Here is a 20,437-nt window from a genome sequence, read left to right on the forward strand (position 1 = left end):
GGGAGCTGGAAGGAAAGTGGAGCAGCCAGGACACAAATTGGTACCCATATGGGAACCTGGTGCTTGAAGGAAGATTAGTGAGTTGAGCTATTGTGCCAGGCCCATTTTTCTTAATTTAAAAAAATGAGTACATTGAATGTTTTAGAAAACTTTTATATGCTTCATGGTCAATTTTGGTTAAAATATATTGTATTTGTTTATGTCAAATTTATTAGAAAGGAAAAGAGAGGATTTTCCTGTCTCCTGTTTGATTCCTCAGATGGCCACAGTTGCCCCTGAGGCCCTGGCTGGGCCTGAAGCTGGGAGCTCATGTGAGTGACAGGAACTCAGTATTGAGAAATCCCTGATGCTTCCAGGGTGGAATCAGGAGCTTGAGGTGCACAGTGAGCCCAAGTACTCCCGCTGGGCTCACTGCGGTATGTCAGGATGGTCCTCCTGTGTGAGCTGTGGGGCATTGTATCCAGTGCCTTCCTTGTTAGGGCCAGCACCTGCCCTGATTTTTACTTTTAAACCACTTTGGCATTATTTTTTACTCTTTTGCCTACTAACCTAATAGCAAATATAATTAACTGTATAGATAAATGCATTTTTAGTTATGTTTTTGAAGATTTGTTTATTTGAAGAGCAGAGGAAGAGAGAGGGATTCTGTCTGCTGGTTTACTCTTCAGATGGTTTTAATGGCTGCGGCTGGTTAGGCTGAAGCCGGAAGAAAGGGGCATCTTGTGGATCTCCTGCATGGGTGCAGGCACCCAAGCACTTGGTCATCTGCTGCTGCTTTTCCGAGCCCATTTGTGCCCTTACTGTATGCTGGCATCACGGTAGCGGCTGTACCTGCGAATAATGCCAACGCCTGCTAAATGTATTTTTAGGGTATTAATTTTCCACACAGTTCTGCAGAAATTAATAGAATTGAGTGTTGACATTATTACAGTATTCTCAGAATTTGGCTCATGGCAAACGCTTTTTACATTTCAGTTTTAATGTCGTGGATGCCTTGAAATTCCATAAAATGTCGTTACCAAAGTTAAAGTCCAAATCTATGAATTAATCTTTCAGTTGGTCTTCCTGTTTTGTGACAGAAGGTGCGTTCCTGGCTTTGCCAAGCTGTACTATAAACATTCCATGTCCATTAATGTCTGTTAATGTCTTATATTTCAATATTTTTTTAAGTTGGGAAGAAAGGCGAACTGCATCTGGGAGAATCCAATATCTAAACCACATAACAAGAACTACACAGTGGGAACGTCCAACACGGTAAGAACACGGATGTTCTGCATCCTCTATGTTAGTCATATTCCCGAGTTCCTTTCTTTTTTAAGATTGATTTATTTTTATTACAAAGTCAGATATACAGAGAGGAGGAGAGACAGAGAGGAAGATCTTCCATCCGATGATTCACTCCCCAAGTGACCACCATGGCTGGGAACCAGGAACCTCTTCCGGGTCTCTCACACGGATGCAGAGTCCCAAAGCCTTGGGCCGTCCTCAACACTTTCCCAGGCCACAAGCAGGGAGCTGGATGGGAAGTGGAGCTGCCGGGATTAGAACCTGTGCCCATATGGGATGCTGGCACTCAAAGCAAGGACTTTAGCTGCTAGGCCATGCCGCCGGGCCCCTGAGTTCCTTTCTTTTCTGCTCTTTGGTAGCTTTATTAGATTTTTTTCCGCCTTTGGTTTATACTGCAACAGACCAGTAGATCTTCTAGGTGGTGACATTTAAAAAAATTTATTTTACTTTGTTTATAAATTTTATTTCACTTTTATTTGAAAGGTAGAGTTAGAGGTCAAGGTGGAGAAAGAGGCAGAGATCTTCCATATGCCAGGTTTCTCTCTAGGTGACCACAATGGCCTACAATAGATTGACAGCCTCTTGAAGAGACAAACTATTATATGTCCAGTGATAGGTGCTCTGAATATTTATTGTTGGGAATGAATTAGGCAGGCTCTCTTCTCTGAAGAAGTACTCTGGGGAGGGGGCGGAGATGAACACAATCAAGGGCACCATTAAGCAGCAAACATATGTGAAGTCGTTGCTGAACTGCGAAGCTAAGCTGTGCGGATGTGCTGACTTGTGATGGGATTATGTTTGGTACGCCCACTGTGGGCTGAAAGTACTTGAAGTAAAAAATACATTGAATGGCAGCAGGCAGCCAAACCTTGCAGTTTAGCTGCACAGCACACTGTAGAGAGTGTTCTGGCTTCCCTTGTGTTTACAGGGCTGATGGGCGGTGAGGCTGGAGTATTACACTGCATAACACCATCTTGGAAAAGATTAAACTCAAAGTAGTGGTTTCCAAATGCAGATTGCCTTTGACGCCATCCTGAAGTCAGAAAATCATTAAGTTGGATCATTATAATTTGGGGAACATGTGTACCATCCAGTGACTAGGTGACTTCTTTAGGTTGGGAGGCTGGAGGGACAGTGTAGGCAGTGTTTAGATGTCACTAAAGAACCAAATCTAGGGAAAATAGGAAAGACTATTCCAGGTGGAAGGAAAAGCAGCTTCCGTCAAAGAGTAACAGTCTTTGTTCAGGACACAGGAACAGCATTAGTGCGGCAAGGCAGAGTGAGAAGGACGTTGGTGAATCAGGTCTGAGAGATGGGCCTACAGTTGGATCAAAGAGTAGGTTGTAAAACAGTACTCATATCCATATTTTATGCGGATTTTATATAAAATGTGATAGACGTTAACATAAAATCATTTAAACATATTTAATGACATGCTTATCAACCCAGTTTTTTTGGTGCTTAGAGAATGCAGGCTTAGTTTCACTAGAGTTTTTGAGAACATTAAATTTGTATTAGTCATTCTGTTTTCTTATACATGATTGTTACTGCAGTATATATATTGTGTAGAGAAAGTTACCTTTCATATCTAAATTAATACATTTTTTTCCTTTTGACTTCTCAACAGGCCGGCTTCTGAATATTCTAGTCCTGGCAGACCTCTTAGCTGCTTTGTTGATGAGAACACTCCAATTAGTGGAACAAATGGTGCAACGTGTGGGCAGTCCTCAGATCCCAGACTGGCAGAGAGGAGGGTCAGGTCACAGCGCCATAGGAATTACATGAGCAGAACACACCTGCATACCCCTCCGGACCTCCCAGAAGGCTATGGTATGACAGCTAGCAGAGGAGAATAGTGGGATTTGCCTGTATTCAGCTTGATTGACAGTGGAAAATCAATTTCCAAAGGAGTTACTAATCTAGGTTTAGGGATTCTACATGAAAACAAAAAATAGTGTGAAAACTCCCAATTTTGAAAAGCCTTTGAAGTGTTAGAAGACTGTATGACCTTGGGCTCATCGTTTAAGCTCAGCTTTTGTGCTGTTTTGTGATGAAACAAGGTGAACACCTTATCACAAATACATTGTGAGGAGCGTATGAAACGATGGGACTATCTTGTAAATAGGCACTACATAAAGGTAAAGGTGGTACTGTTCCTGATAATAGTAATCTGAAATCAGACCTATTAATAATTTTCTGGACAGCCATGTTTAGAAATAATTCCAAGGCATATTTTAAATGCGTAATGTCGGTATTATGTGTAATTTTGAATTATCTGAGTGATTGGATAGTTGTAAATGACATGGCTTCTGTGTTCCTCTAAAATGAAAACAGCGCTATCTAGTGTCGACCATAGAATTTTGCACGGACGGTGACACAGAACCTGACTTAATTGAATATAGAACTTTCTAAATTGATCACAGCTTGATCACATTTGTGTGCAGTCCTTCTTCGCTAAATTTAGCCAGCGTATTTGTGTTATTTTGGGCTGATGGTGACACCTAATGGCCAACACTGGGAGCTGCTGCACTTAACCCGTGATTGATTTTCATTTGAAAATATTTTTTAAAACATTCTGTAAAAGCAAGATTTTAATTTTTTGTGTGACATATTGGCTCTGTAACCACAGGAAAAAAAATTACCCCATTAACGTGCCTTCACAAATTAACTTATAACGTGGTAAGAGTATGAAGTAGACAAAGGTTCATATATTGGCCTGGCCACCTTATGAGGAGCACATGAACCTCTCTAACCCTCAGTTTTATCTTTTATACAATGGAAAAAAATAAGTACCAATCATGTTGATTTATTGCAAGAAGTAGATGATGTATTCTCACTAAGTACATGACAATGTTTGGCGTAGAAAGTGCTTCAGATGTCATTTCTTTCTCTGTTGTTATTTCCATGTTATGTGAAGGCAAACAGATGGGTCTTCAGGACGCTAGTTTACCTGCCAAATGCCCGTAAGAGCCAGGACTGGGCCAACCAAAGCTGGGAGCCCAGACATCATCCATGTCTCCCTTTGGGTGACAAGGAGCCAGATGCTTGAACCATCTCCTACTGCACCGGGCATGCTTTTTATAGATTCTTTTTCTTCTCTCTGGCTTCCCCAGTTATTTCCTAAGGACTTTGAGCTTATTTCATCTTTAATTTTTTTTCTGCCTCAGAGTATACACTTGCTTATTAGTCCTCTGTTTTCTAACTTGGCTATTTTTTTATCTTTACCTGTTCTTGACTTTAGAATTCCTCCCTGGTATACCATCAGCTTTGCTTTTGTTTCAGCCCATATGTATTCTTTAGACTCTACCTCTGTCAGGAAAAGATACAAATTGATCATGATAAAAAGCATTATCAGTCTCCATTTATTGGAAAATTTCTGAAAGTCCCCTTCGACCCTCCCCAAACTTGCCAGCTTCTTCCCCTGAGCTCATTCCTGTTAGTCTCTGCATTGAAGACAAACCGAGATCATTTCTTCATCTTTTACTTGCTAGTATTGTGACAGCCTTGTTTTCTGTTTTCTATTGCAACATTTACTATTTAAACCACATCATAAATTTAATTAGCTTTCAAATACCTGGTTGTGACCCTTATCAGCACTTAAAATACTATTTCCTGGGGGCAGAACAAAATTATAAATCCATTTTTTGTAATGAGGTAATTTGAAAATTTCACCCATATATCGTTCAAGTATATGGGACTTTAATTTGAATATTCTGAATACATTTCTATTATTAGTGTTTTTTTGTTTTACAGAACAGAGGACAACGCAGCAAGGTCAGGTGTACTTCTTACATACTCAGACTGGTGTGAGTACGTGGCATGATCCAAGGGTGCCTCGGTAAGCATGTATTTTAACTCCTCATACCATTGACTATTCATTTTACTTAGAATTCCTTTGCTTTGTAAATCTGTAATTCTAAAAATAGTTCATGTAGTTTTCTGAGACATTTTAGTTTAACATCTTTATTTAGATTTATTATTTGTTTTTTAATTTGAGGGGCAGAGAGAAGGGAAAGTGGTGGAAGTGGAGATTGAGGGAGGCAGGAAGGAAAGAAGGGAGGGAAGAAGGAGAGGGAGACAAGAACACCCAGCTGTTGTATCAGCTTCCGAGTATGGGAGTCAGGTACTTAACTGTTACGGCCAAGACTTGTTTGGCATTGAGGAGAAAGTCCTCCCTGTTTCTGCAGTCACAGCACAGTTCTTTATCACCACAGAGTTGGAACCCTCTTCTCTGCTCCCCTTTAAAAAAGGGCAAAAACATTAGTCTTTTTGGAGTTTAGAGATTGTCCCTTGGGTAAACTTGGAAAAGCTGGGCCCAGCCCCAGCCATTGCAGGCATTGGGTGAGTGACCCAGTGGATGGACGATCTCTGTCTCTCACTCTCAGACTCTATGTTTCAAATAAAGAAATCTTAAAAATTAATAAAAAAGCTTTAACGATATCTAATATATTTAGATATAATATGTATAGATATCTAATGTATTTAATTATTTAGATTTATCTGAGGAATCCCATTTTACCATGTTTTATATTTTTCTTCAAAACAATCATTATTGCCTTGTCTCATTATGTTACATATTGACTGTGGCCTGGAAATACAGGCCTGTCTTACTTTTTATGGCTACGTAACACTCTGTTGTTCTCTGTCAGTTACTCAGTGTATATAAAGTTTGTTTCTACTGTCCCTCCCCCAACCATAAGATTATTTATTTGAAAGGCAGAGTTACAGAGAGGGAGGGAGGAAGAAGTCTTCCATCTGCTGGTTCGTTCCACCAGTGGCCACATGGCAGCACTGGCCAGACCAAAGCCAAGATCCAGGAGATTCTTCTGGGTTTTCCATGTCAGTGGGAGGGGCCCAAGTACCTGGTACCAAGTACCTATGCTTCCTTGGCAGGCACTCGAGCAGGGAGCTGGATCAAAAGTGGAGAAGCTGGGACATGAACCAGCACTCAATAGGAATGCCAGCATCACAGGCAGTTTCTTAATGTGCTGCACCACAATGCCAACCCCCCATTGTGTTTTTAAAAAATGTGTATTTCCTTACTTTCATTTCATTTGGAAAGCAAAAGCAGAGATAGAGATCTTGTATCTACTGGTTCACTCCCCAAGATCCCTGCAACAGCTGAAGCTGGGTCAGGCCAGAGCCAGAAACTGGAACTCAATCTGAGTCTCCCACGTGGGTAGCAGACATCTGAGTATGACTCATCACTGCTGCCTTTCGGGTGCACATTAGCAGGAAGCTGGAATTGGAATAGAAGCAGCAAATCAAACTTAAGACACTCCAACTTGGCACATTGGTAGTCCAAGTGGTGTCTTAACCCCTGTGCCAAATGCCTGCCCTGTTTTTTTTTTAATTTACTTATTTATTGCGAAGTCAGATATACAAAGAGGAGGAGAGACAGAGAGAAAGATCTTCCATCTGTTGATGCGCTCCTCAAGCAGCTGCAAAGGCTGGAGCGGTGCCGATCTGAAACCAGGGGCCCAGAGCTTTTTCTGGGCCTCCCACACAGGTGCAGAGTCCCAAGGCCTTAGGCTGTCCTCGATGCTTTCCCAGGCCACAAGCAGGAAGCCAGATGGGAAGCAGGACTGTTGGGACATGAACCAGTGCCCATATGGGATCCCAGCGTATGCACGGCGGGAACTTTAGCCACTAGGCTACTGCACTGGGCCCAGGAAAGGTTATCCTTTAAGCAATACACTGAGGTTATTTTAAGAATCATAACAGCAATGAACATTCCCAGTTGTGCTTTGTTGAAGAAGTAAAAATCCTGGAATATACATTTATTTACACAAATGTTATGGTGCAGTAAAGAAAGAAATAATTGAAGGAAATTTTTAGAAAATAGGTTACTGACCCTTTTAAAACATTTCTTGTCCAAACAAGTACCTTTTTACAGTTTATGTTGGCGAATGTTCTGATTGTTGTTATATTAACTTAAACTCTGTATATTAGAAGTGCAAGAACTTAGTACAGATGTAGGGGTTTTGTTTGTTTTTTTAAAGACTTATTTATTTTTATTACAAAGTCAGATATACAGAGAGGAGGAGCGAACAGAGAGGGGGATCCTCTGTCCGTTGATTCACTCCCCAAGTGACCACAATGGCCGGTGCTGTGCCGATCTGAAGCCAGGAGCCAGGAGCCAGGAACTTCTTCCAGGTCTCCCACACAGGAGCAGGGTCCCAAAGCCTTGGGCCGTCCTCAACTGCTTTCCCAGGCCATAAGCAGGGAGCTGGATGGGAAGTGGAGCTGCCGGGATTTGAACCGGCGCCCATATGGGATCCTGGGGCTTTCAAGGCGAGGACTTTAGCCGCTAGACCATCGTGCCGGGCCCCAGATGTAGGGTTTATGATAAGTTTTTCTGATACATTTATGAATTGGGCTTTGAATGTTTGTTAAACCAGTGGGAACTAAGGATTCCAGCTGGATATCTCAAGTTTCTGAGGAATACTTTTTTCTCAGACTTTATGGAATTGTCCTGTGTCATTAAACTTGCTTGCTCAGCAGACTCAGCAGTGAGGTATTTTTAATGTTTGTTTTCGCAGGGATCTTAGCAACATCAATTGTGAAGAGCTTGGGCCTTTGCCTCCTGGATGGGAGATTCGTAATACGGCCACAGGCAGAGTGTATTTTGTTGACCATAACAACAGAACAACACAATTTACAGATCCTCGGCTTTCTGCTAACTTGCATTTAGTTTTAAAGTAAGTTTTTGAAACAGTACATGTTAACGGTGTGAGTCTGAACAAGAGGAAGCTCTACCCTTTGAGTAACGCTGCTCCGGTGCTTGCGTGGTAATAGTTGCCCTGTCCTGTCTGACATCGGTAGATGAGGCTAACTTGTCTAGGTGGTGGTGCCAACCTTCTTTACTCCCAGTAGACAGTATCTAGAGTTCCTGTTGCTGTAGAACTTTGTCAGTGCTTGCAGGTGTTGGACCTTAAGTTTTTTTTTTTCCTTTGCCAGTATGATGTTTTTTGTCATCTCTTTGTGTCTTTAATTTGATTTCACCTAATTACTAATTAGATTGAATACCTTTCTGTAGATTTATTGACCATTCAGATTTCCCATTTTTGTGAAGATTGTCATCATATCTTTTGATCTGATGACCACTTGCATCAATTGTTACGCGAGTTTACCCAGGAAGCTCTCACCACAGTGAAGAGAGAACATACCCTCTCACCCACAGGAGTTTTCTTGCACCTTTGTAATTTTTCCCCTCCTGTCCTCATGTGATGGATATTAGCTTCCTAGAACTGCTGTAACCAAGTAATAACATCAAAACCACTTGAATAGTAGCCTCAGAACATTTTTCTCCGTGTCAGGGTCCCTAAGGCATCAGCAAGTACCTGTTTCCCCAGCCCTGGTGCTGATGTAGTTTTGGCAGCAAGGAGTGGATCCCCCTTCCCACCCTCCACTCTCCTGTGGGCACAGGAGAAAAAAAATTAAACATTCACCTACCTTCCTCCATACCTCCACCTTTCCCTCCCTCATTTGAGGCCCACATAGGTATACATCTCTTTCAACTAGGTAAAACAATATTAAAAATAAGTTTAAAAAACACCAGAAAGTAGTAACAAACTTTGTGTCCTAAAAATGGCAGAAATTCATTCTGTTACAGTTTTGTTTTGTTGTAAGATTTATTTTATTTTTTATTGCAAAGTCTGATATACAGAGAGGAGCAGAGACAGGAAGATCTTCCATCCTGGAAACAGGGCTGCAGGGATTAGAGCCAGCGTCTATATGGGATCTCTGTGTTCAAGGCGAGGACTTTAGCTGCTAGGCCACTGTACTGGGCCCTCTGCTACAGTTCTTGAAGCTCTGTTCTGGAGTGAGGGGTTAGGCAGGGTTGATTCCTTCTGGATACCGAATCTGTTTTATACCTTTCACCTCGCTTCTTGGTGTTCCTTGGCATGTAGATGTGTTAACTCTATTTTGTCTTCTGTCCCTTTTTTCCTATATGTCTGTAATCCGGATTTACTCCTTTTAATAAGGATTCCAGTTTATAAGAAGACTAATGGATTTAGGGCCTCACTCAGTGTGACTTCATCTTGGTTGCATCTATGAAGACCCTGTTTCCAAGCAAAGTCACATTCACAGTTGCCAGCGGTTAGGACTTCTGCAGATTTTTTAGGGGACATAGTTTAAACCATAGCACACCCACCCTCAGCCAGCCAGGAACTGCTTCCTGTCACTGTATTTCACTTGTCGAGAAAGGGAGCCACACAGCAGCTCTTTCATTTGGTCTCTTTTACCCAGTATTATTTTGAGGTATGTATGGAGCTGAGCCAATCTGAAGCCAGGAGCCAGGAGCTCTTCCCACGCGGGTGCAGGGTCCCAAGGCTGTGGGCTGTCCTCAGCTGCTCAGCCAGGCCATAAGCAGGGAGCTGGCAGGGAAGTGGAGCAGCCGAAAGATGAACTGATGCCCGTATGGGATCCCGGGGCGTGCAGGGCAAGGACTTGAGCCACTGAACTACTGTGCTTTGCCCACACTGTTCATTTCTTTCCTTCCTTCTTTCTCTTTGCTTTCTATTTTGCCTTTCTTTGTTTGCACCTCTCCTCCCTCTCACCCTCCCATGGTGTGACCATACCATGGTTCCGTTATCCATGTGCCTGTCGATGGACGTTTGGATTGTTTGCATTGCTTTTATGACAAGTACACACTGTTGTGAACATTAATGCACAAGCCTCTGTATGGACATAATGTTACTGTTTACTGGGTAAATATATACCTTGTAATCAATTGCTGAAGCATATGAGATTTATGTTTAACGTCTAAATTGCTAGATTGTTGTTCAAAGCAGGTGTATTATTTTCATCTCCACCATCAGTTTGAGAGAGTTCCAGCTGCTTACTCTTACTGATTTTATCCATTCTAAGAGGTGCTATTGGTATCTCATTCAAGTTTGACTGCAATTCTCTAGTAACTTGTGATGTTGAGTATCTTGTCATCTTTGAAATTTTCTGCCCCTCTACCCACTTTTCAACTGAGCTATTTGGGATTTTATTTATTTATTTATTTAAGATTTGTTTATTTGAAAGGCAGAGTTAGAAAGAGCGGAGACAGAAGGAGAGCGCTTCCATCTGCTGGTTCACTCCCAAAGTATTGTTGTGTTTTAAGTGTTCCTTAGATATGTCGAGATTAAATAGAAGTTTTTGCAAAACTTTTTTTTATAGTCTGTGGCTTGTCCTTTTATTTTCTTGGGTGTCTTTTCAAGACCAGAAATTTTTTTTTTTTTTTAATTTTGACTCAATCCCATTTGTGCGTTGGTTCTTTGGAGTGTGGTGTATCTAAGAAGTCATTGCCCAACATAGTTCACATGTTTCTTCTTTTGTGTAGAAGTTGTATGGCTTTAGGTTTTTAATTGAAGTCTGCAGTACATTTAAAAATTTTTTTTCTGATGTGAGATATACCCAAGTTCATTAAAAAACAGAATTATGCTATTATTTATAGAATAGTTATAATATCTATTTGGGTTCTGTGCATGTGTATAAAACCACCTTTATTATAATATTGCAAAAAACAGCTCATGTTGACTTGACATTTTAGACAAGGCTGAATTTTCTCTGATAATGTTTTAGGTGCAAGATTTGGCCTAGCACGTCAGTATATGCAGAATAAATTTGGATGATCTGTTAGAATGGAAATTTATTTTGTATTATGTAACTACCCTTGCCTTTCACTTTTAAAGGAGACTTTATTCGTCCATTATGCATAAAATAAATTTTTTTTAAAGATTTATTCATTCTTATTACAGCCAGATATACACAGAGGAGGAGAGACAGAGAGGAAGATCTTCCATCCGATGATTCACTCCCCAAGTGAGCCGCAACGGGCCAATGCGCGCCGATCCGATGCCGGGAACCTGGAACCTCCTCCGGGTCTCCCATGCGGGTGCAGGGTCCCAATGCATTGGGCCATCCTCAACTGCTTTCCCAGGCCACAAGCAGGGAGCTGGATGGGAAGTGGAGCTGCCAGGATTAGAACCGGTGCCCATGTGGGATCCCGGGGCTTTCAAGGCGAGGACTTTAGCTGCTAGGCCACACCGCCGGGCCCCATAAAATAAATTTTAAGCCTCAACTATGTCCCTCAGGGACTGCATAGATATCAGTGAGTCTTGTATTTTCGAATTTTCTTGATAGCCTGTTGAAATTAGCTACATTGTATCATGAAGTCCTGAAAAATTCTCAGGTGTGTTATACAATATTTTATGCCAGGAGAATAAACAGTTTGGACAAAGTATCTTTTTACTTTCATATTTTTAAAAAAAATTTATTTTAGTTTTATTACAAAGTCAGATATACAGAGAGGAGGAGAGACAGAAAGATCTTCTGTCCAATGATTTACTCCCCAAGTGACCACAACGGCCGGTGCTGTGCTAATCTGAAGCCAGGAGCCAGGAACTTCCTCCAGATCTCCCATGTGGGTACTGCGTCCCAGGCTTTGGGCCGTCCTCCACTGCTTTCCCAGGCCATAAGCAGGGAGCTGGATGGGAAATGGAGCTGCCGGGGTTAGAACCGGCGCCCATATGGGAACCCGGCACATTCAAGGCGAGAACTTTGGCCGTTAGGCCATCGCGCCGGGGCCCTACTTTCATGTTTTGATAAACACATAATATGCAGTTAGAAATAACTAACACAATAATATGAGCATACTTAATCTAGAACTGAAGTGTATACCTGAACATTTATTCAAATGGTACATGTGTATTTTACCACGCACAAAAAGCAGCCACTTGATGAGCCACATACACTTGTTTGTAAAGTGCTTGCTTTTCTTTGCCAGTACCATAGATGAGATTGCCCACATGCCCATGGTCTAGACTGTGGCAGGTCTAGGAGTTGCTGTCAAGCTGCTGGTCTGGGTCTTCTGGAAAAACAGACTCAGAAACAAGCAGTATTTGGTATATGCTTGGATTCTGAAATGCTGATTGTAAACTATGTGGAAGAATAAGGAGACCGTATTTGAAAAGTTGGTTCCCAGCAACTGTATAAAACTCCATTATCTGATTATGCTAATTCATATGGGAAGTAAACTTTGGAGTTGGTTTAGTGCCAAAAATACTAGCTGGTCCTAGTAATGCTTAGACAGTGGCATGGTATAACTTGTTTTACAGTATGATGCTATTTTAAATGTATAATTGCAATGTCTACTTAAAAATAGTTTAATAGTAACATCTCTTTTCTTTTCTAGCCGGCAAAACCAGTTGAAAGACCAACAGCAACAGCAAGTGGTACCATTGTGCCCTGATGACACAGAGTGTCTGACAGTCCCAAGGTATAAACGAGACCTGGTTCAGAAACTAAAAATTTTGCGGCAGGAACTTTCTCAACAGCAGCCTCAGGCTGGCCACTGCCGCGTCGAGGTTTCCAGGGAAGAGATTTTTGAGGTAAATTCTGTAAGTCTTATTTTAAAACAGAGAAAAACTGAATTTAGAATTTGACTTTTCTCTTTCCAAAAATACTTTTTTGGGACGCATTTCTCTTTGAGAGAATTCTCATTAATTTCTCTCAGTGATGGGGAGTGGAGGCAATCCAGTTGGAGAAGTTTCATAAGCAAGGTGAGCTATTGAATGAAATGAAGAGGACCTGGCATAGTAGCCTAGTGACTAAAGTCCTCCCCTTGCATGTACTGGAATCCCATAAGGACACTGGTTCCTGCCCCAGCTGCTCCACTTCCCTCCCAACTCCCTGCTTGTGACCTGGGAAAGCAGTGGAGGATGGCCCAGAGCCTTTGGGACCTTGCCCCTGAGTGGGAGACCCAGAAAAAGCTCCTGTGACTCATGGCTTTGGAGCAGCTCAGCTCTGGCCTTTGCAGCCACTTGGGGAGTGAATCAATAGATGGAACATATTCCTGTCTCTCCTTCTCTCTGTGTATTTTCCTTTTCCACAAAAATAGATAAATCTTTTAAAAAAGGAGGGGGACTGTTTTTTAAACGTATTTATTTAAAAGGTGCAATTAAAGAGAAAGTGGGAAGGAGCTTCCATTTACTGGTTCGCTCCTCAAATGGCTGCAGTGGATGGGATTGTGCTAGGCCGAGACCTGGAGCTTCATCTAGTTCTCCCATGTGGACGAAGGTCCTAAGCACTTGGGCCACCTTCTGCTGTTCTCCCAGGTTCATTAACAGGGACCTGGCTCAGAAGTGGGTGTCGGGGAATTCAGCTGATACTCATAAGGGGTGCTGATATAGCAGGCGTTAGCTTAACCTGAAGTGCATACCACTAGGCCCAAGGGACTCTTACAAGGGTCTTTTGTCTATTATTTGCCTCCTTCCATAGTTTATTGAATTATTTTGCTTTCTGGTATATACTTCTCTTTGTACTATAGCCCTAATACCAGCTTCAAAATCAATGCACAGCAAGTGACATCCAAAGGCAGGGGCTTCCCACTAATAAGAAGATTCCAGGGCAAGGATGAGCTTTTTCTCTCAGAACAGAACCGACCTTTGTGGTCAGTCATTTGTATTGTAATATGATAGTTTTCTGTGTAATAGTCATATTAATGATATGTATGTTTCTTTAAAACTTTTTCTTATGTTTAGTTTCTACTACTGTCTGTGTCCTAACTAGAAATCAGTCAGCCAAGTTTAAAAATAATTTGCTACTTCTACCAAATTCTATTTTTAATGTCAATGATGTACCATTGCTTTGGTCCTCAGAACTAAAATAAGAAGTTTTGTACCTAGTAGACTTGTAATACAATATCTATCAAAGATTAGCTTTTGGTGGGATTAAGCTATACCTATTTTTTTAATCTTATGAAGTTTTAAGCACTTGGAGTTGATCCATTGTTTTAATGAACTTATTTTACCTTATTTAAATTAACTTATGTTTTGTGGGTAGAATGTGAGAGGGTTTAAATAGTTATAGGCTACAAGCACACAATAGTTTATTATAAATTTTTTTCAGGAATCGTATCGACAGGTTATGAAAATGAGACCAAAAGATCTCTGGAAACGATTAATGATAAAGTTCCGTGGAGAAGAAGGTCTTGACTATGGAGGGGTTGCCAGGTAAAGACTTGCTTGTCATTTCATGATGGTGTGGGTTTTTGTGTTAATCTTTATGCTTGTAGATATAAAATACTCTCTGTGGTTTAACTTATCTCACTGATATTTATTTCTCTAATGTAATATTCTCTTGTTTGCAACACAGAAGCTATCAACAGATAAGTTCATATACAGAGTACTTGCAGTAGTATTGCTGGCTGGTGGGTATTTTAGAACTCCATCGTGGATCATTTAGCCCAGGGAGCCCTGTTCTGACAGCCAGCCCCAGAGCCTGTGTTTTCTCCATCTCAGGAAGTCTTGAGACTCTAATGATACTTAATCTAAATTGACTACTGTATCCCTTTGTTTCCATTGTCATGCCTTTTTTTTTTTTTAAGATTTATTTATTTGGAAGAGTTATAAGGGAAGACTCAAAGTTTTAATTTGGTGACCTATTTCAAAAATACCAATGACTAGGATTGAACTGGGCCAAAGCCAGGAGCTTCATCTAAGACTCCTTTATGGGTCCAAGAGCTCAAGTACTAGCCCCTCGACAGGGAGTTGGATGGGAAGTGCAGCAGCCAGGACATGAACTGGCGCACATACAGGTTGCTGCTGTTGCAACCAGCAGTTTTCCCTCTCATCTCAATATCCCTTCCCTGCCTCACTTTTTTTGTTTTATGCTTTATTTATTTATTTGAAAGGCAGAGTTATGTAGGGAAGAGGTATCTTGCATCTATTAGTTCACTCCCAAAATGGCCACAATGGTTATATCTGGGTTGGTCCAAAACTAGGAGCCACAAGCTTCTTAGGGGTCTCCCATGTGGCCATCCTGGCTCAAGGTCTTGGGCCATACTCCTCTGCCTTCTTAGGCACATTAGCAGAGAGCTGGATCAGAAGTGGAAGTAGAGCAGCCAGGACTTGAACCAGCACATATGCAGTGCCAGTATCACAGGTGACAACTTTATGACTACACCCCAGCACTGACCCCCACCTCACACTTTTTTTTTTAGAAGCAGAAAGAGACTGAAGCAGAGATCTTCCAGCTGTTGATTCACTCCCCATTTGCTCCCAGCAGCTGGGGCTGGACCAGGCTCATGTGAGGGGGCTGGACCAGGCTCATGTGAGGGGGCTGGACCAGGCTCAAGTGAGGGGGCTGGACCAGGCTCAAGTGAGGGGGCTGGACCAGGCTCATGTGAGGGGGCTGGACCAGGCTCATGTGAGGGGGCTGGACCAGGCTCATGTGAGGGGGCTGGAAGTCAACTGGGGTCTCCCACATAGGGGTGTGGCAAGAACCCACACGCTTGAGCCAGCACTTGCCACCAAGAATGGCATAGTAGGAAGCTAGAGTTGAAGACAGAGCCAAAATTCAAAGCTAGACTCTCAGTAAAAGATGTGGGTGTTTCACATGGTGTATTACTTACTGCATCAAACACCCACTCCTGCCGTGTGTTTTTATCTGCTTGCAGGTGCCTGTGTGCTTGCCCATGTGTGTGTACATGTCTGTGTCATGATAATCCTTTAAGTGTGTCTGTGTAACAGCTGTGTCGCTGCACTCATGATTTATACATCAAGTCACTGGTTTTATTGTTGATAGTACATGTATACTACCAAAATACTTTCCCATGTGTGGAAATTAACTTGATGTAGATATTGGAGCAATATTATAGCTTTCTGTTGAAATGTTGCAGGGCCTGTCATAATTCGGCTTCCTATAAACCTAACCTCGGTTCACTAAATCTCATCATTGTGATTTAGCATCATTGTGTTTTTAAAACTTTTCATCCTGTCATTTACCCTACAAAAATCTTTGAGTTTTCTTAAATGTTTGCTTGAGCATCATACTTAGGATTTGATAATTTCTCTGGAATTCGTGGGGTTTTTTTTGGGTGGCTTGTTCATGGCATGTATGTGTAGATCAAACAGGTAATGTGCTTTTTGTTTACTTTTTATATTTAATTGGGGGTTGGTTTCAGTGTCCCTACTTTTGTTTTTATTTTATTTATAGTGGTTTTTTTGTAATTGGAAAGGCGGATTTCCAGAGAGAAGGAGATACAGAGAGAAAGATCTTCCACCTGTTGGTTCACTCCCCAAATGGCCACAGTGGCCAGAGCTGATCCAATCACAAACCTCCAGTCAGGAGCTTTTTCCAGGTCTCCCACATGAGTGCAGGGCCCAAGGCTTTGGGCCATCTCCTGCTTTCCCAGTCAATAAGCAGAAAGCTGATGGGAAGTGGAGGACCTGGGTTTAGACCAGCACCTGTATGGGATGCCAGTGCTTGCAGGTGAAGGATTAGCCTGTTGAGCCACCATGCTGGCCCCCTTTTGTTTGCTTTTTAACCTTAGTACTGTTAGTGTTTAGGCAGTAAACTGCTTTTCTTGAACTTTCTTCCATAGGAGAACCCTAAAATAGTTGAGTTCTTCTCTTGTGTATGTTTAAAATACTTAAGGAAATGAAACAAACATTTGAGCTTTCTGTTAAAGAAACACACATATATATACATTGCAAACATCAGGTGAGTGCCTTGTGTATTCAGGAGACTACTTATGTGGAGAGTTTTAAAAAATCTCTGCACAGATTTTTCACATGTTTCATAATGGTAATAATTTGATTTAGGTTGTACCACATCATAGATTTTGAGACATTTCTCTTCAGACGTTAGTAGTATTCCATTGCATTTGCTAAAAGTAAGCTGATTGGTTTAATAATCATCAGAACATGTTATTTAGGTAATCTTCCCTGGGTGAAGAATGGCAAGAATGAAAACTAGAACTATATTTGAGTCCCAGGACAGTGATTTTGTTTTAACAAGATGAGTAGTAACTTATACTTTGCAGATTTTTTTGAAATTTATTGTACAATTTTGTATTGTGTGGGATTCCCCTCCCCCCATTTTCCAGCCCCCGATTGATTTTTCCCATAATGTCACACTCTTCATAAGGAGTTACAGTTCCATCAGTCTGCGATTTAAGTGTGCCTCAACATTGCTGGTACAGACAATGTCAGACAGTCCATCATCCCATTGTGTAGATATATCCAACACTTTCATTGGGAGCCCGTATTTTGTTTGGAAGCAGAGATGCATGTTGTATTGTGTCTTCACTTCTGGATATGCTAGTGTCCATTACTCCACCACTATACATTCCAATTTGCATGATGGATTCCTTATATTAGAACATATGGTATTTCTCTTTTTGTGATTGACTTATTTCACTGAGCATAATGGTCTCTAGTTGGGACCATCTAGTTGCAAATTTATTATTTTATTCTTTTTAATGGCTGAATAATATTCCATGGAGTAGATATACCACAGTTTCTTTAGCCACTTCTCTGGATGGGCGTGAGTTGTTTCCATGTCTTTGCTATTGTAAATTGACCAGCACGGTGGCTCACAGGCTAATCTGCCTGTCGGAGCCAGCATCCCATATATTGTTGATTCTAGTCCTGGCTTCTCCACTTCTGATCCAGCTCCTTGCTTAAGGCCTGGGAAAGCAGCAGAAGATGCCTCAAGTCCTTGGGACCCTGCCCCCGTGTGGGAGACCCAGAACAGGCTGCTGGCTCCTGGCTGCAGATTAGCACAGCTCTGCCTGTTGCAGCCGCTTGGGGAGTGAACCATCGGACAGAAGATCTTTTTCTCTGTCTCTCCTCCTCTCTGTATAACTGACTCTCCAGTAAAAATAAAAAAATTATTATTTTTTTTAATTTATTGAAGTAGTTAATGGCATCTTTTGATAAAAGATATTTTCATTGACAAAAAAATCCCCTTGTCATTTCTGATTTTCTAGGGAATGGTTGTATCTCCTGTCACATGAAATGTTGAATCCATACTATGGCCTTTTCCAGTATTCAAGAGATGATATCTATACGTTGCAGATAAACCCCGACTCTGCAGTAAATCCGGTATGATTTACAGTTACGGTGATGTGAATTCAGTTGTGACCTCCAGTGCTTTACATCTGAAATGTCAGTTCAGTTAATTATGTAAGAATTGTTGTCCTTAGCCTTGTCTTATATTTTAATTCAGCAATTTCTTTTGGGAAATAATTCTCAAGTAAATCACTATGTATATGTATAGTTTTGGTCCCAGGATGATATTGTTTGTAATGGTCCCAGTTAGAAACCACACAGCTGTCCCCAAGAGTGGGGCTTTGGTGGTGTTAAGTTATAAAGTAAAACAGTTTGCGCGAGGAAGAGCGTAGAGTCTGGAATTAGATGTGGAAGAATATCCTGGTCTGATCACTTACAAGCTTTGTAGCCTTGGATGAGTTCATTGACATCAGCCTCAGTGTTATTGTCAATAATAATAACCACAGCACATACCTCAGAGGAGAGTGGTGAGAATTAAATAGGACCCTTTCCATTGTATTATACATTAGTAGGCATTCAACAAATTCAGTTTTGGAATTTTTGTTGTTTTGTGTTGTGATATCTTTCCATACAAGGGCATACTACACGGCCACCAAAATGCTATCATATATTATGTGATAGGTAATGACATGTGAAGATGTGTTAACAGAAAAGAAAGTTATTAAGTGGTATGATGCAATTTTAGTAGATACATATGTAAACATTGAAAGGCTGTATAATTTTGAGAGTAAGTAGTAGATAATGGGTGATTATTTTTACACTTCCCTATTTTATGTAAATATTTTGTAGTGAATATATTTTTAAAAAGAATAAAAATCTTTAAGATGTAAAGTTTAGTTGAATATAATTGGGGAAGTAAAGAAACTTTAAAATATCCAGCTAACAGAACTGGAAATAGCATGTATGTGCCAACATTATCACAATGTAAGATTTGTTGCAGGGAAGTCTTAGGGGAAGCTTTTCAGATGGAGATTCTTCATGGAAGCCCCCCATCCCCACTGCAGTGGCAGTTCACCTCTGGGGTTGCCTCCCAAAGGCCAGATCTACATCTTGAGTTTTTGTTTTAATTTTACTTATTTTTACTATTATCATTTTATGATACAGTTTCATAGGTCCCTCACTGAGTTCCCCTGTATGATTGCTATACTGTAGTTCTTCATACACAGTCATACGTCCATCATTGCGGGAATGGACAATGGCAGAGAGTCCAGCATCCTATTGTCAAGATATAGTAAACAGTTTCGTTGTAAGTCCATCTTTGTCTGGAAGTAGAGATGCATACTGCAATGTATCCTCACATCTGGGTATGATAGGATACAACAGGAAGAAAAATAGAAATTTACAATACCATCAAGTTAAATAACATGCTGTTAGATATGATAGTCTCCAACACAGATACTATACATCCCCTTAAATAAAACACCACAAAATGAAATCAACAACAGGAATGCAAAAAGAAATTAGCAGCACTGTGAAGTTAAATAACATGCTACTGAATGACTAATGTGTTGCTAAAGAAATAAAGAAAATCAAGAACCTTTTTGAAGAAAATGATGTTACTGTATGATCTATGAGCCATTGAAGAATTTAATCAGAACAAAGTGTTTTTAAGAGGTGAAACTAACAAAACAACACAAAATCCATGAGATATAGTTTTCACTGATCTTTGTTGGTGAAATGTGTCTCCTGTAGGCAACAAATAGATGAGTTTTGATTTTAATACAGCCTTCTAATTTATCGATGAGTTTAAGCTGTTTACATTCAGGGTTTATACAAATAGGTGGTAATTTGGTTCTGTCATTTTAACCATGGGTTGTCCATTGATTTAGTCTTGTTATTTTACTGGGATGTTCTTTGCATTTGCCTTTAGTTTTGGTGGGCGCTATTCCTTTTCTCTGACAAGAGAACATCTTTAAGTATCATTTGTAGGGCAGGTTTGGAAGAGGCATATTCTTTTTTTTTTTTTTGAAGATTTTATTATTATTGGAAAGCCAGATATACAGAGAGGAGGAGAGACAGAGAGGAAGATCTTCCATCCGATGTTTCACTCCCCAAGTGAGCCGCAACGGGCCAGTACGCGCCAATCCGATGCCGGGACCAGGAACCTCCTCCGGGTCTCCCACGCGGGTGCAGGGTCCCAATGCATTGGGCCGTCCTCGACTGCTTTCCCGGGCCACAAGCAGGGAACTGGATGGGAAGTGGAGCTGCCGGGACTAGAACCGGCGCCCATATGGGATCCCGGGGCATTCAAGGCGAGGACTTTAGCCGCTAGGCCACGCTGCCGGGCCCAAGGCATATTC

At 41.2% G+C, this 20,437-nt stretch overlaps 1 protein-coding gene across 1 annotated transcript in view; it reads left to right on the plus strand.

The window, feature by feature from the left end:
* Positions 1-20,437, plus strand: part of SMURF2 (SMAD specific E3 ubiquitin protein ligase 2) — a 94,502-nt gene that overhangs the window by 59,544 nt on the left and 14,521 nt on the right. The window contains exons 7-13 of the mRNA XM_004592976.3: positions 1,171-1,254; positions 2,915-3,117; positions 5,041-5,125; positions 7,830-7,988; positions 12,476-12,671; positions 14,191-14,294; positions 18,056-18,170. Coding sequence (XP_004593033.2) covers positions 1,171-1,254; positions 2,915-3,117; positions 5,041-5,125; positions 7,830-7,988; positions 12,476-12,671; positions 14,191-14,294; positions 18,056-18,170 — 946 coding nt within the window. The remainder of the gene's footprint in view (positions 1-1,170; positions 1,255-2,914; positions 3,118-5,040; positions 5,126-7,829; positions 7,989-12,475; positions 12,672-14,190; positions 14,295-18,055; positions 18,171-20,437) is intronic.

The sequence above is a fragment of the Ochotona princeps genome, chromosome 17 (genome assembly GCF_030435755.1).
Source record: "Ochotona princeps isolate mOchPri1 chromosome 17, mOchPri1.hap1, whole genome shotgun sequence".
Lineage (NCBI taxonomy): Eukaryota > Metazoa > Chordata > Mammalia > Lagomorpha > Ochotonidae > Ochotona > Ochotona princeps.